The sequence below is a fragment of the Papio anubis genome, chromosome 4 (assembly GCF_008728515.1).
Source record: "Papio anubis isolate 15944 chromosome 4, Panubis1.0, whole genome shotgun sequence".
NCBI lineage: Eukaryota > Metazoa > Chordata > Mammalia > Primates > Cercopithecidae > Papio > Papio anubis.
Window position 1 is genome coordinate 6,893,964 of NC_044979.1, and position 16,877 is coordinate 6,910,840.

Sequence of the window (16,877 nt, forward strand, 5' to 3'; positions counted from 1 at the left end):
GTGGTTACCATGGAGCATACATAAAACATCTTATAGTGTTAATAGTCTATTTTAAGCTGACAACCTCAATAGTGTACCACAACTTTACATTTAATGTCTCGTTTCACATTTTATATTATTGATTTCATAATGTATATCTTTTATATATCACATATCCATTACCAAATTATTGTGTGTATAGTTAATATTTAATACTTTTGTCTCTTTACTTTTATACTAGACTTAAATGTGATTTAGGGACCAGCGTTACAGTATTGGAGTATTCTGAATTTGAATATATTGTTATCTTTATAATGAGTTCTATTCTTTAATATGTTTTTATGTTCTTAGAGTTCTTTTGTGTCCATTTGAAGAACTTCCTTTAGCATTTCTTGTAAGGCAGGTCTGATGGTGGTGACCTCCCACGTTTTTTTCCGTAAAGGGGTCCCATAGTAAATATTTTAGGCTTTGCTGGCAATATGCTGTCTGTTGTAACTGCTCATCTCTGCTATTGTAGCATGAAAGCAGATGTAGACAGTATGTAAACAAATATACATGGCTTTGTTCCAATAAAAGTATTACAAAGACCAAGTACGGAACTGGATTTGGCCTCTGGACTGCAGTTTGCTGACCAGTGATTTAGACTTCTGACATGGTAGATTACATTGATTGATTTTTTGAATATTGAACAAGTGTAGCATTCCTGGGATAAACCCCACATGGTGTGGTCTGTTACTCTTTTTATGTTCGTAAGTTTGATTTGCTAATATATTCTTGATGATTTTTATGTTTATGTTCACTTTGGAAATTGGTCTTTAGTTTTGCTTCTTTGTACTGTCTTCACCTGATTTTGATTTTAGGATAATGCTGACCTAATTAAATGAGTGGAGAAACGTTGTTCCCTCCTCTGTTTCCTGGAAGGGATTCTGTAGAGTTGGTGTTACCTCATCTTAAAATGTTGGTTATAAATTAGTCAGTGAAATCATCTGGGCCTGGAGATTGTTATTTCAGAAGATTTCGTACTATAAATTCAATTTCTTTAATAGTTACAGAACTGTTCAGTTACATATTTCATCTTGGGTGAGTTTTGGTAGTTTGTCGTTTCCTATGAATTGGTTCATTTCATTTAAAGATATCAAACTTAAATATGTGGAGTTGTTCATACTACTCTTTTATTGTCTTTTTTTTTTTTTTTTTTTTTGACACGGAGTCTTGCTCTGTTGCCCAGGCTGTAGTGCAGGGGTGCGATCTCGGCTCACTGCAGGCTCTGCCTCCGGGGTTCATGCCATTCTCCTGCCTCAGCCTCCCGAGTAGCTGGGACTACAGGCGCCGCCACCACACCCGGCTAATTTTTTTGTATTTTTAGTAGAGACGGGGTTTCACTGTGTTAGCCAGGATGGTGTCAATCTCCTGACCTCATGATCTGCTTGCTGGGATTACAGGTGTGAGCCACCATGCCCCGCTTTATTGTCATTTTAATGTCTGTGGGGTCTATAGTGAAATTCCCTCTTTTATTCCTGTTTTAGTTCATTTTCTATTGCTATAACAAAATACCCGAGAGTTGGTAATTTATAAAGGAAAAATATTTATTTGGTTTATGTTTCTGGAGGCTGAGAAATCTGAGATGGGTTGCCACATGTGGTGAGGGCTTTGTGCTATGTCATAATGTGGCAGAGAAGTGCAAGGGGAAGCACATGTTTGCAAAGAGAGGCCAAACATGAGAGGCATCCTCACTTTATAACAACCCACTCTTGTGGGTTCACTCCTCCAAGAGTGAGAACTGCTTTGAGAACAACATTAATCCCTCTTAACAACCTAATCACCTCTTAAAGGTACCACCTCTCAACACTGCTACATTGGGGACCAAGCTTCAACATGAGATTTGGTGAGGGCAAATGATATTCAAACCATAGTAGTCATTTTTTATGTGTTAGTTTTGCTAGAAGCTTGTCAATTTTATTGATCTTTACAAACAATCAGATTTTGATTTGACTTTTTAAAAAGTTGGGGTAGAATATACACAAAATATAATTTGCCATCTTTTAACTGTTTTTTTTTTTTTTTTTTTTTTGAGATAGGGCCTCACTCTGTTGCCCAGGCTGGAGTGCAGTGTCGTGATCTTGGTTCACTGTAGTCTCTGCTTCCCGGGTTCAAGTGATTCTCCTGCCTCAGCCTCCTGAGTAACTGGGATTACAGGCACGTGCCACCATGCCTGGCCAACTTTTGTATTTTTAGTAGAGACAGGATTTTGCCATGTTGGCCAGGCTGGTCTCGAACTCCTGACCTCAAGTGATCTGCCTGCCTTGGCCTCCCAAAGTGTTGGGATTACAGGTGTGAGCCACTGTCCTGGCCCTTAATTATTATTTTTTAACCTTCCGGAGTCCTTTTATTTTGGAATATCCTGTAAACAGTCAAACCACCAGAACATTATTGTACAACAGTAAAATGTTCTGCATTAAACTGAAGGTATCCATTTAATAAAAAAAAGAAAAAGAAAATGTAGGAAAGGTACTTAGAGCTGTTACTTTCTAAGTACACAACACCCTAGACAATTCAAGGCATCTTAATCTCCATCAAGAACAACAAAAAAATAATGTTTGTCATGCTGTTAAATCCATCATTATGGATAAAACTGGTGCGTATTGGTCAAACGGATCCAACAAACACTGATGTCCAAGCTGGCATATTGGCAACTAATACGTAACTGGTGGTCAATAGTTTAAAAGATCTTCCCTTTCTTATTGTTCTTTTCCAAGGTTCTCAAAGAGTTCTGTTGTTCTGAAATACGTTGTTGAGCTTCCCAGTTTGCTTTCTCATCCTCAAACTGACGACGTTTTTCCTCTAATTCTTTGTGTTGTGCTTCCAAATTCTTTTTCATTTGCTCATGGCGCTGCTGGAGCTCAGCTTCAGAGTCCTTTAGTTTTTGAACTTTTTATTTGACCTTCATCTCAAACACCTGCTCCATCTCCATCTCTATCTTCTTCATTTTAGCTCCATCTCTATCTTCTTCATTTTAGACCTTCTTTCTTCCATTTGTGCCAGAGGGCTCTTAGTCAGCTGCCCTTTATTCTTGTTGTTATTAACTCCATTATAAGTCACAGCTGCCAGTTTTCTGCTTCTGTACCTCTCATAGTGGACATTATTAGTAACATCTTTCAAGTTCTGCGTGTGTGTTCTTATCAACATATTTCTTAGAATTGTAAAATCACAATATTCACCATTTTCAACTTCAGCAACACCCCAAGGATACTACCTTCCTCTGACCCTTTTGCCATTAACTTCAATGATAGTGTTACTACCTACCACAGCAAGAGGCAAACGGTCCTTTACCTTTTTAACAAGTTTATTTTCTTCATCATCATCTGTTTCTGGAAGTTCATATATTTTAATTTTATGTTTTTGGATTTCTTTCATTATCTGTTTTTTAAACTGTTGGCATTCTTCTGGTGTGAGTGTGTCTGCTTTGGCAATAAGTGGGATGATAATCACTTTTTCATGCATACGCTTCATAAGCTCAATATCCAATGGTTTAAGTCCATGTCCTGAAGGAGCAATTAAGTATTAACAACACTGCACCTTGCTATCAGGCGTCTGACGTCTGTTCCTTCACGATTCTGCATTTACTATCAATGTAATCGATAACAAGCTGCCAGCAATTACTATTATCCAGTGCGTCTCCAAATCCTGGGGTATCAACTATTGTGAGCAGCAGCACCTGAACGCCACGTTGTTTGATTAAAGCTTTGGATTGTCCACCTGTACATTCTTTTTAATTATATGAGAAGGACCTGGATACTCTGGAGAATACAAATCTGTGAGGAGTAAAGAGTTGATTAATGTCAACTTTCCTAATCCAGGTTGGCCTCTCTGGGTAAGGTGGCTCACATCTGTAATCCTAGCACTTTGGGAGGCCGAGACGGGTAGATGGTTTGAGCTCAGGAGTTCCAGACCAGCCTGCGAAATAAGGCGAGACCCTGTCTCACTTTGTGTGTTGTGCCAGCTGGGGGTGCCGCAGGTAGGTGCTCCCTGGAGTGTCTGCTTCAGGGCTGCTGCGAAGGTGCAGGGCAGGGCTCCTCCAGCTGGGAAACATGGAATAGTTGGCAGCTGCTTTGTACATAGAATCCTTCTTCTCTGATGACCGTGCTGTCAACATCAAAACACACTGCATCTGCTGAGTAGAAAAGCTTCCTCAGCTCTGAGTGGGAGACCATCCTTGGAAGAATTTTCCTCGTTTCTCCAATGCTAGATTTCTAGGAGACCACACTGTTCTCTTCCTGTTCCTTCCCTAGATAAAAATGCAGCACAAAGTTCTGACTACAGATTTCTTCAAGAAAGACCTGTGGATTCCCCTAGAGTGAGAGCCCAGGCTCAGGTGAGGCGAGTGCGCGACTGTGGCTGCAGCTGGCGCTGGCCTTTGAGGAGCTTCTGCGCGACCTTGAGATCTTACCTGCCAGGCGCCTGCTGGTTGGCATGCACCGCGTCTGGCCCTTGGTGCGCCCGGCCCCGCAGGCCGGGAAGTCGTAAAGCTCCTCCTGGTAGCTTATGGGCGGCGGTGGAGGGCCGCAGCTCAGAGGCTGGTTACATCCCGCCCGGCCGTCTGTGGCCACCCAACCCCTTAACTATTTTTAAGTGTACATTTTAGTGATGTTAGATACATTTATAATGTATGTGACCATCACCACTATCCATTTTCATAGCTTTTTTTAAATCTTGTAAAACTTACACTTTATGGCCATTAAATAGTAACTCCCAGTTTCTCCCCTCTCTCAGCCTCTGGCAACCACCATTCTGCTTTCTGTCTCAGATTTTAACTACTCTTAGTACCTTATGTAAGTGGAATCCACTATTTTTTTTTTGTGTGTGTGACTGGTTTAAGTCATTTAGGAGTTTGTCAAGGTTCATTTATGTTGTTGTATCGCATATGTCAGAAATTCCTTTCTTTTTAAGGCTGCATAGTATTCCACCATAGACATACCACCATTGTGGTATCAGATTTTACTTAACTGTTAATTATGTTTTATTTGTTGTGAATAATGCTGCTATGAACATTGTTTGTTTGTTTTTTTGAGGCAGTCTCGCTCTGCTGCCCAGGCTGGAATGCAGTGGTGTGATCTCTGCTCACTGCAACTTCCACCTCCCTGGTTTGAGCAATTCTCCTGCCTCAGCCTACCGAATAGCTGGGATTACAGGCGCCTGCTACCATTCCTGGCTGATTTTTGTATTTTCGGTAGAGACAGGGTTTCACCATCTTGGCCAGGCTGGTCTCGAACTCTTGACCTCAGGTGATCTGCCTGCCTTGGCTTCCCAAAGTGCTGGGATTACAGGCATGAGCCACTGCACCCAGCCTCCTATTGTTTTTGAAGGATCCTTTTTATTGCTGCATGTTTTGTTCAGTGTTTATAGGGGTTTTTCCTTTAATTTTCCCGTTAGTGCTTTAAATATGTTTTTTACTGCCTTCTAGCTTACATAGTTTCAGGCGAGAAACCTGCAGTCATTCTTACTTTAGTCCCTCTTTAAGCAATGTGTATTTTCTTTGGAAGTGGCTGCTTTTAATATTTTCTGTTTATTAATCTTTTTCAGCAATTTGACTATAAAGTACCTTACTGGTACGTGTGTGCGCGCGTGCGTGCGTGCGTGTGTGTGTGTCTGTCTGTCTCGGATTTTGTTGTGCTTGGATCTGTGGGTTTATAATCATACAGCTTTTAAAATTTACAGCTAATTATTTCACTAAACAGTTTTTTTGTCCCCATCCCTTTAACCCCAACCTCACACATATTAGGTAGGATACTGTTATTCCATAGGGCACTGTAGCTGTGTTGTCATTTTTCATACTGTTCTTAATTTTGAATAGATTTTTTTTGTGTATTATGTCTTTAGGGATAGTGATCTTCTTTTGTCATTTCTAATCACATGTTAACTTTTCAATGTGAAATTTCCATTTGATGTTATCTTTTTGATAATTACCTTTGAGTTCCATGTTAGTTTTAATATCTTCTATTTCTCTCCTCATATTCATGTTTTCTGTACATTCTTGTGCATATGAGGCATGCTTATAATAGCTGGATTATTGGATTTTGCCCAGTAGTTGTGAATCATTATTGTTCAGTTGAGACTTATTTATTTTTTCATACAGAGTCACTTTCAGGATAAGTTGAGACTTATTTGTCAGCTCTTTTAGGGATGGTCTAGAATAGCATTTGTTCTATGGCTCATTTAGCCCTGCTCCTAAAGGTGTGTCTCACTCTGGTCTCTGCTGAATGTGTTAAATAGTCATTGAGGTCTCGCCACTCTGGCTAGAGACAACACAGTTGGCTAGTGACAATACAGTTGATTCGCAGCTTTCTGTGAGCTCTGGAAATTGTTCTTCTGTAATTGTTCTCTCCCTGGAAGTTGTTCTTGTTCAGTCTTCTGGGATTTCACATCACATGTGTGCAGACTGGTATTCATTTGAAACTCAAGGCTATCCCTGTGCAGATTTCTGGAGCTCTTTCTCTGAATACCTCTCTTCTCTTGGGTACTCTGCCCCACAAATTCTAGTCTTCTTGAACCCCCTGAACCTATGATTTTTGTCTTCTCATTTCAGTTCTCATTTTGGGTTCATCTCTCTGTGTGGTAGTTTCTAAATTAACTCCAGGCAGAAAGCCTGTGCCGTGGTAGGGGTCACTGTGTTTCTTTCCCTTTGTTCCCTTTGCCCTACCTGTTGTCCAGTGTCTGATTAATGGTTGTTTTTTTTATGTTTGTCTGGTTTCCTAGTTGTTTGGGCTAGAGGGTACTTTTGACTTGTCTTACTCCCGTGTGGCTTTATTAGAAGTCTCCTATATTACTTTAGGTACTCAAGTTGGTTTCAGATTCTGAGATTACTGTGGAACATTAAGTTTTGGTAGAAATTTTTCTCAAATAAAGTTAGTTGTACTCTTTTACTTCACCTTTCTTAGTAATAAAGTGAAGTGAAGAACACTGAAATGAAAGGGTTAAGAGACAGGAAAAAGAGGGGAAGGAAGAAAACCCAAAGAAGGATTAAAATAAAGAATCTTCATGTTGTCATTTGTAATTAGACATCAAACTTTCATTAAACACTGAAACTGGAAATAACTGACTCAATATGGAAATATAAAACATGTATCTATTTTGCTGTTTACATATGGAAGTTGGCAACTGATAGGGTTTTGAAGAGTATGACCATTATCTTTGCATTCAGAATATAGTGTTTGATTAGTCAGAAAACTCACATGCCATAAGCCAATGAGCAGCAATAAGAAGGACACCAATGAAATAAAATAAATTTGAAAATGACATGATGTCAATGAGTTGGTTCATTGCCCAGAAGGAAAGGAATTTCGATGAATTGATCAACGTAAAAAGCATGTCTTCCTAGTGCCAAAACCAAGAATAGAAGAAATCAGAAGAAAAATTTTAAAAGCAAAAATTAAAATCAAAATTCTTTTTTAAGGAGTAGGTAGAGCAATGCAGATAACTGATATGTTGATAGAGATTATAAACTAGACAGAACAAGCTTGAAATAAAGCCAGTTGTGCCAAACAAACAAACAAACAAACAATAGCATAGACAGTGATGGTCAAGATAGTGGAGAAAAAAACTCACAATAGAGCAAAACATTGGTCTGAGAGATTAAGTTAAAAAGTCAGCTAAACCATATGATTTTCAGTTTCTTTAAAAATGGATGTTTATGTTTATGAAAAATCACAAAGGAAAGATGAAAAGTAAACTCTACCTCCATAATAGCATATGAATTAATTTCTCATTCTCTGTCGTCGTTGAAGCAGCCATGTTAGGATTCTTTCAAGGATTTCTAGTCTCTCTGTCCCTAATTCTTGTATTGGTCTACAGGTTTCTAAACAAAAAGTGATCCTATTAAAAAAAAATTCTTAGACCTCAAGCCTTATTACCTCCTACCGCTGACTCTGCTCCAGGCACTGGATGCCCTTCTTGTCCCTCTAACCCCCTTCACTTGCTCTCATCTCAAGAATTTTGCATTTGCTGTTCCTTCTGCTGTAATGCTGTTCTCCCAGATATCTGTATGGTTTGCTTCATCTTCAGGTCTGTGCTGAAGTGGCTCCTGAAATAAAATTGTATTTTAAAACATTTATTTTATAAATCTGTTATTTAAAATAGTCCCTTTTTCTTTGCTTTCTTTTCTTGGATGTTGTATGTGTAATACTTGTTTACTGTTGTCCGTTCTCACTAGAATGTAGTTTTGTGAAGGGAGGGATTTTGTTTTATTTATTTCTGTATCCACTGTGTTTGAACACAGACATAAAGGAAGATTGATAGAGTAATCTAGTGATGCTTGCTCAATGTGTTGTCCAAATACTTGTTTAAAATGCTTCAAACTATAATGTTTCATCTATCAGTTTCTGAGAGTGGGATGTTAATGTCTCTCTAATGATTAGTTATCAATTTCTCTTTGTTCTGCAAATGTTTGCTTTATATAATCTGAAGTTCTCATGTTATCCAAGTGAATTAATTTTTTATCATTATGACAGTTTAAGCCATTTATGTTTACTGTGAAAATTCATATTTCTATTTACCTTTTTATGTTATTTTCTGTGTACCATTTGTTTTCACTCCTTTTCTGCCTGCTGTTGGATTGATCACATTTTCTCATCCCTTCTTTCTACTTTAATGTTTTCTATCACATTTAAAAACAACTACTTAATAAATTCTTTTTTTTTTTTTTGAGACGGAGTCTCTCTCTGTCGCCCAGACTGGAGTGCAGTGACGTGATCTTGGTTCACTGCAAGCTCCGCCTCCCGGGTTCACGCCATTTTCCTGCCTCAGCCTCTCCTGGGATTACAATTGCCTGCCCCCATGCCTGGCTAATTTTTTTGTATTTTTTTAGTAGAGATGGGGTTTCACTGTGTTAGCCAGGATGGTGTCGATCCTCTGACCTTGTGATCCGCCTGCTTCGGCTTCCCAAAGTGCTGGGATTACAGGCGTGAGCCACTGTGCCCAGCCTAAAAACAACTACTTAATAAATTCTAAAGATATTCTTTCTTTTTGTCCATGAACAATAAGATTCACCTTAGAGTGTTCTCTCCTTAATCACCCTGTTTCATCTTTCTGGTTTTGTAGTCTTTTTATTTAGTTCTGCCTTCTTTCCCCTCTCCCCCCTGTGAAGTTTGAAGTGATGCTATTTTGACTGTTTGACTTGTTATGTAACATTAACAAATTTCTAATACTGACATCCTGGCATTCTGATTATATTCAATAGGATTGTTCTCAGTTTTTTATTTTCATTAGTTTTTACAATGTTTGTTGGAATTCTGAGTCAGATATATCCTTCTTTTTCATTTTTGGGAAGACCGACCTTTTGATAGTTTTTAGTAAGTTAATTATAAAACGATTTAGACTTTGATTACTTCAATTTTTTATTTTTTGAGATGGAGTTTCACCTTTATTGTCCAGGCTGGAGTACAATGGTGCAATCTCAGCTTACTGCAACCTCCGCCTCCCAGGTTCAAGCAATTCTCCTGCCTCAGCCTCTCAAGTAGCTGGGAGTACAGGCATGTGCCACCATGCCCAGCTATTTTTTGTGTGTGTGTGTGTTTTTTTAGTAGTGACGGGGTTTCTCCATGTTGGTCAGGCTGGTCTTGAACTCCTGACCTCAGGTGATCTGCTTGCCTCGGCCTCCCAAAGTGCTGAGATTAAAGGCATGAGCCGCCACTCCCAGCTGGTCACTTTAATTTTTAATATATTTTTATGTTATAGCTCCTTCATGGTTTAGGTTGGTTAACTTTTCTTTTTATTTGAGATGGAGTTTCACTCTTGTTGCCTAGGCTGGAGTGCAATGGTGTGATCTTGGCTCACTGCAACTTCTGCCCACCGGGTTCAAGCGATTCTCCTGCCTCAGCCTCCCGAGTAGCTGGGATTACAGATGTGCGCCAACACGTGCAGCTAATTTTTGTATTTTTAGTAGAGACGGGATTTTGCCATGTTGGCCAGGCTGGTCTTGAACTCCTGACCTCAGGTGATGCACCCACCTTGGCCTCCCAAAGTGCTAGGATTACAGGCCTGAGTCACTGCGCCTGGCCTAGGTTGGTTAACTTTTTTATGAGAACAAGACTTAAATGGATTTCTTGTTGTTTAAAACATAGTTCTTTGTTTTATTCTTTTTTCATATTATTATTGCATTTCATATTGTGTTTCCCCTTTTTTTTTGTTTGTTTGTTTGAGACAGAATCTCACTCTGTCGCCCAGGCTGGAGTGCAGTGGCATGATACCAGCTCACTGAAACCTCCATCTGTCAGGTTCAAGCGATTCTCATGTCTCAGCCTCCCAAGTACCTGGGATTACAGGCACACACCACAATGCCCGGCTAATTTTTGTATTTTTAGTAGAGACGGAGTTTCACCATGTTGGCCAGGCTGGTCCTGAGCTCCTGACCTCAGGTGATACATCTTCCTCAGCCTCCCAAAGTGCTGGGATTACAGGTGCGAGCCACCACAGTTGGCTGTTTTTCACTTTTTAAATGTTTTATGTTTTTCGATTAAATACTGAGTTGATTTGTATTTTTTCTTTCTATTCCCTCCCTCCCTCCCTCCCTCCCTTTCTTCCTTGTTTTTTTTCTTTAGCTGGGATTACTGGCATGCCACCATGCTTGCCTATGTTTTGAATTGTTTTGGTAGAGATGGGGTTTCGCCATGATGGCCAGGCTGGTCTTGAACTCTTACACTCAAATGATCCACCTACCTCGACTCTCCAAAGTGCTGGGATTACAGGTGTGAGCCACCCTACCCAGCCTTTTTCTTTTAAAGAATTTAAAATACTGTGAAATAAGTTAAAACACTGAAATTATCTGAGTACTGCTTTGTCAGTTTCTAAGTTTTTATATGTAATATCTTGTTGCTCTTATGTGTTACTAATTTTTCTTTTACTCATTTCTGTACCTTATTTAGGATAATTAAACAAATTTAAAGGCATTAGTTTGGCTTTTTTTTGGTCAGGAATTTCACCTTATGTGACTCTTACCTTTATTTTACTTTCCTGAAGTGTTTATAAATTAAATTTTATTACAAATTTATAATATATAATTCAGTATATATTATAAATATATACTAATTTATATATTATATAATACATAATTATATGTTGTAAGGTGGACATGATTGTAATTGTGCTTAATTTAAAAAATTTTGTTTTTTAGTCATCTGCATCACAGTCACCAAAAGCACCCTTTACAAAGCTTTTAAAAATACATGTATCTGGTCATTTCGCATCAACTTTATTAAATGTAGAAGTCAAACCTGGTATGTGAACTTTGTAAAGAACCCATTATGTAGTTAAAAGCCACCACTGTAGACAGAGGGAGACATCAGAATATTACCTAAAAGAGGGGCAAAACCAGAGTGAGGAATACTTAAGTGAATTTTGAGGACACAATTATATTCATGTGGGTCTGTCCTCACATTTAGAGTATAAGGAAGTGCTGGATTTAAGGGAGAAAATGATTGTAAACACTGATATTTTCTATTTGATATGGTAAAATGCTGGAAAAATGCCCGAATTATTTATTTTGTATACCTTCAAATTGTGCTTTATGTTGAATATAAGTCTAAGCCTTAAAATTTAACATGTAACTCTATGTGCTTATTTTTTCTTTCCTGTAGACCTCGAAGTAGGGGAAAAACTGCAGTGGAAGATGAGGACAGCATGGATGGGCTGGAGACAACAGAAACAGAAACGATTGTGGAAACAGGTATCAAAACTCAAGAGTTTATAAGAATGTATATGATACTTTGCATATGTCTATGCACTGCATGTAGCATCTGTATAACAATATTCTGTATTAAGCATTTGTTTTTATACTGAACTCTAAGTTTCTCATCTGCCTAAGTAGTTTTGATAACTAATGACAAAGTAAAAACACTGAGTTCTGTGTCTCTCTTTTTTCCCCTAAGCCCTGGTTTAGTATAATTATTTCATATCTGAAGATAAATGTTTTATCAAGGAAATAGAGACTGGGAGAAACAGTAATCCAGGCTGTTAGTATGATTGCTCATAGTATATTTTGGCCTGTGAACCATCTAGTGTTTGTTTAAAGCTTATTTTGTTAATATGTGTTTTCAAAAAAGTAATATGTTTCATCGTGGAATTAATGTTGTGAGAGGCTAGGCCAAACTAGACCAAATAGTTTCTGATCTGTTGGACTTTTAGGTGCCCTTAAGTAAGCTGTTGTATGTTGTACATCTGCTAAAAGGTGGCTAGAGTTGGTTGCCCAAAGCAGTTTCCAAAATTTACAGGTCAGTGGTAAGTTATCAAAGGGACTAGGATTCATATTGTATTTAGAGGATACCTGTAGGAGATAGTCTCTCATTGGTAAAGTTTTCAATAGTTGATAGAGTTTAGACACAGTGATAGGCTTTGTCTCTGAAGTTGAATATCATCTTGATGCTTACAGAATATCATACAGTTAAGAGATGAGAAAAATTAAAAATTGTTACATATTTTAAAATACATTTTCCCAGAAATCCTTATGGTTGTCAGATGTGTTGCTATTATATAGGTATAATTCTTGGAAAGCCTTCAAATAATCTGTAGTTTCTTTTCTTTCCAATAAGGTCTAGTTAGAGTAACAAAATGACGCTTGGAAGTTCAGAATACTAAATTTCACCCTTTTGTGCACATTCATTAATTATTAGATTACTTTAAACTTGAATTTACATAATTTCTGTTCTTTTTCATATTTTTTTTCTATACTATGTATTGTTACTTTTACTGGTGAAAAGTCTTTTTGAAGCTTTAGTGTTTTTTTTTTTTTTTTTTTTTTTTGGAGACAGAGTCTTGATCTGTTGCCTAGGCTGGAGTGCAGTGGTGTGATCTTGGCTCACTGCAAGCTCCACCTCCCGGATTCATGGGTTCACGCTATTCTCCTGCCTCAGCCTCCCGAGTAGCTGGGACTACAGGTGCCCGCCACCACGCCCAGCTAATTTTTTGTATCTTTAGTAGAGATGGGGTTTCACCGTGTTAGCCAGGATGGCCTTGATCTCCTGACCTCATGATCTGCCCACCTCAGCGTCCCAAAGTCCTGGGATTACAGGCGTGAGCCACCACACCTGGCCTATTGTTGTTATTTTTGACAGAGTCTTGCTCTGTCGCCCAGGCTGGAGTACAGTGGTGCGATCTCGGCTCACTGCAACCTCCACCCCCCGGGTTCAAGCAGTTCTCCCTGCCTCAGCCTCCCAAGTAGCTGGGATTATAGGTATACACCACCACGCCTGGATAACTTTCGTATTTTTAGTAGAGACAGGGTTTTGCCGTGTTGGCCAGGCTGGTCTCGAACTTCTGACCTCAGGTGATCCGCCCGCTTCCCAAAGTGCTGGGATGACAGGTGTGAGTCACCGTGTCTGGCTCCGATTATTATTATTGTGACTATTGTTACTATTCTTTCTGAGATGGAGTCTCACTCTTGTCTCCCAGGCTGGAGTGCAGTGGCATGGTATCAGCTCACTGCAACCTCCATCTCCTGGGTTCCAGTGATTCTCCTGCCTCAGTCTCCCTCCTGGGCTGGGACTACAGGCAGACGCCACCAAGCCTGGCTAATTTTTGTATTTTTTAGTAGAGACGGGGTTCCACCATGTTGGCCAGGCTGGTCTTGAACTCCTGACCTTGTGATCCACCCGTCTCGGCCTCCCAAAGTGCTGAGATAACAGGCGTGAGCCACCACGCCCGGCCTGATTATTTTTTAAAATTTCGGTTTTTTTTTTGAGACAGTTTCGCTCTTTGTTGCCGAGGCTGGAGTGCAGTGGCGTGATCTTAGCTCACTACGGCCTCCACCTCCCAGGTTCAAGTGATTCTACTGTCTCAGCCTTCCGAGTAGCTGGGATTACAGCCACCCGCCACCATGCCTGGCTGATTTTGTATTTTTAGTAGACACAGGGTTTCACCATGTTGGCCTGGCTGGCCTCAAACTCCTGACCTCAGGTGATCCACCCACCTCGGCCTTCCAAAATGCTAGGATTACAGGCGTGAGCCATCGTGTCCAGCCCTTTGATTATTGAAGATGATTATTTCACCAAGTTTTCTTTCTCCTGAAACTTCCAACACTCCTCATTTTTGATTCTTTAGTGATGGACCTTGCTTATTTCAGTGAAAGAATAAAAAATAAAGAACAATTAGAAAAGAAGTTCCGTATTCATCCACCATCAAATCTATTTTCTTGCTTGTAACCCTACCCATATATTGTAGTTTCTGTCCTGGTAAAATGGGATAAAGACTGTCTGTGGGTAAGGCCAGCTCCTCTGCTTGTGTCTTACATTGTGTCCCCTTTCACGTATTATGGATTTGGTTCTGCAGTTGTCCTTGCTTTCCTGCATCAATAACTTTTCCCTCTCCAGGATTTATTTCATTAGCATAAGGAGGGTGCTGCAGAACCACCCCCTTTCAGCACAAATAGCTCTCTTGATCTGACATCCCCTTTTAGGTACTCTACAGCTTCTTTGCTCCATCATAGCAAAAATCCTTGAGTTATTTATACCTGTGATTACTACTTATTTTTCACCATTTTCTCATGAGCTCACTCTAATCAAGCTTTCTTCCGCCCATTCTACTAAAATTACTCTTGTCAATGTCATTATCTCATATTGCCCAAACCAACTTTTAGTCTTCATCCTCCTTAACCTTTCAGGATCATTTCACACAGCTAACCACTCTCAGGAGTGAAACTTTTTTTTTTAAACTTGACTTTGAGATCACTGCATTCTCCTGTTTTTTTTTTTTTTTTTTTTTTTTTCCCTACTCCTCCTCCACTGGTTTTTCCTCATTCTCTTCGCTCATTTTATGTATTAGGTGGTCTTATTCAGTTTGATGGCTTATTATTTATTTTTGTGCTATTATTGTGTTATCGAAATGCTAATGACTCTAAACTTACTTCACCAGCTCTTTCTTGCTTTGAACACAACCTGTATCTTTCAGCTTTTGCTTCTTAACATCTCCTCTTAGATGTCTGTCCTCTCTGGAAATTTTTGTTGTTATCCTGAAAACCTCTCTTCCAATGTTACCACCTCTGGTATATTGCCACTGTATGTTGTTCAGGTTTGAAAAGATGGAATCTTTCTTGATTTCACATTTTCACGTTTTACATTTTAGACATTCACATTTCACATTTTCACATTTTAGGCATCCAGCCCACTAGAGGACTTTGCCTACCTAGTGTATCCTGGATTCAACTACTTTGACCCCTCCACTGCTGTTACTCCAGAACTTCACACTGTCATTCCGCTGGACTGCTGCAATAGCTTCCTAACTGGTCTTGCTCCTTTCCTTTTCATTTCATTCTACTCTTGTCCCACACATAGTAGCCAGAGTGATCCTTCCGAATTCAAAGTGAATCCCTCTGTCAACCATCCAAAGACTCCAGTGATATTTAGAATAAAATTCAAAGTTCATACAGTACCACTGTCTTCAGACTTCATTGATCTGACCGTGGCCACCTGTATAACCATATCTTACGTTCCCTTGTTCACTGGGCTCCATCCCTACTGGCCTCCTAGCTTTTCGTGGAGCCCACCAAACATACTCCTTTCTTACGCGTTTGCACTTTTTGTCTTCTTTGCTTGCAAAAATTTTTTCTCAGATACTCATACAGCTTATTCCCTTACTTCAGTTAAGTCTCTACTCAGTTACAGTTTTCCCAGATACCTTTCCTGACAAACTTTTCTAAAAAGTAACACTTGTCACTTTGTCTTCTCCTGCTTTATTTTCCTCCTAGTACTTAACAGATAGGACGTTTAATTCCATGTTGGCTTATTGTATGCTTTCCACGCTAGAATGTAAGCTTTATGAAGTCAGGGGATTTGTCTTGTTAGCTCATTTATCCCCAGTGCCAAGAATACTTCTACGGACATAGGAGGAATTGAATTCACTAAGTGAAGCAGTATTGTGTTCTTGAATTTTCATTTTTTATGTTTTCTAAGCTACCTGCTATTCTTGGAACTTTAAAACATTACAACAAAACTAAATTCCTGGCATTTTTTTTTTCCTTATCTGAGAGTAGTAAGCCCCACACGTGGACTCTCTTCTCATGCCGTCTTCTATGAGATGTCAAGGCAAATACAGTTTAGAGAAATGTTTTAATAGGAGCAGAAAACTATCTTTTTTAACCTGGCCTTTTACTAAAGTTAATACAGCCAAGTGTACTAGTCTTTGTTTTGTCTTTGTCCTTGGAAAGGCCATTGTTCAGTTCTTTTAGGGAACATAGTGAACATAGGGCAAGGAGAACAGTGAAAGAAAAACTGTTACAACCACTAACCTGCAAATAAACCCAGACAGAGAGAGATCCATAAATTTCTAGTTCATTTAAAAGCAAATTCAAGTTTGCTGCAAGGGTTTAACCTCTCTATGTATGTCTCAAAACCCCAGGGTTTATTTGAAGGTTCTCTTGTTCCCTGTAAATGCTGTGCCTTGACATGCTTACTTAATGATTTGTAGTAATATAAGGGTATTAGGCTGGGCGTGGTGGCTCACACTTGTAACCCTGGACCTTTGGGAGGCCAAGGTGGGTGGATCGCTTGAGCTCAGGAGTTGGAGACCAGCCTGGGCAACATGGCGAAAACCCGCCTCTACAAAAAAATACAAAAATTAGCTGGGTGTGATGGTGTGCCCCTGTGGTCCTAGCTACTCAGGAGGCTGAGGTGGGAGGATCGCTTGATCCCAGGAGACACCAGTTGCAGTGACCTGTAATCAGTCGCACCACTTTCGCCAGTCTGGGCGACAGAGTGAGATCCTGTCTCAGAAAAAAGAAAAGAATACTAATTAAGATTAATCTCCTACCATGGTGGGTGGATGGGAATGAGTAATCTAGGGGTAGCCATTGGGAAAGTAATAAGAAACCTTATTTGGTAATATTTTATGTTAAGAAAATTTCATCTTTATCTCAACTC

The 16,877-nt window shown here is 39.4% G+C and overlaps 1 protein-coding gene and 1 pseudogene across 15 annotated transcripts in view; one reads left to right on the forward strand and one right to left on the reverse strand.

The window, feature by feature from the left end:
* KMT2C (lysine methyltransferase 2C) overlaps positions 1–16,877 on the forward strand; it is a 298,256-nt gene that overhangs the window by 59,082 nt on the left and 222,297 nt on the right. For 13 of the 14 annotated variants that reach the window (XM_031664996.1, XM_031664992.1, XM_031665006.1 and 10 more), the window contains exon 2: positions 11,607–11,695. In XM_031664996.1, the coding sequence (XP_031520856.1) occupies positions 11,607–11,695 (89 nt within the window). The remainder of the gene's footprint in view (positions 1–11,606; positions 11,696–16,877) is intronic. The other variant, XM_031665005.1, reaches the window with a different exon arrangement.
* LOC103883351 lies at positions 2,468–7,275 on the reverse strand (annotated as a pseudogene). Its single transcript, XR_001900336.2, has 4 exons — positions 7,209–7,275; positions 4,427–4,576; positions 3,977–4,122; positions 2,468–3,846 (listed from the first exon to the last, which is right to left on the reverse strand). The product of XR_001900336.2 is annotated as a septin-7-like (transcript).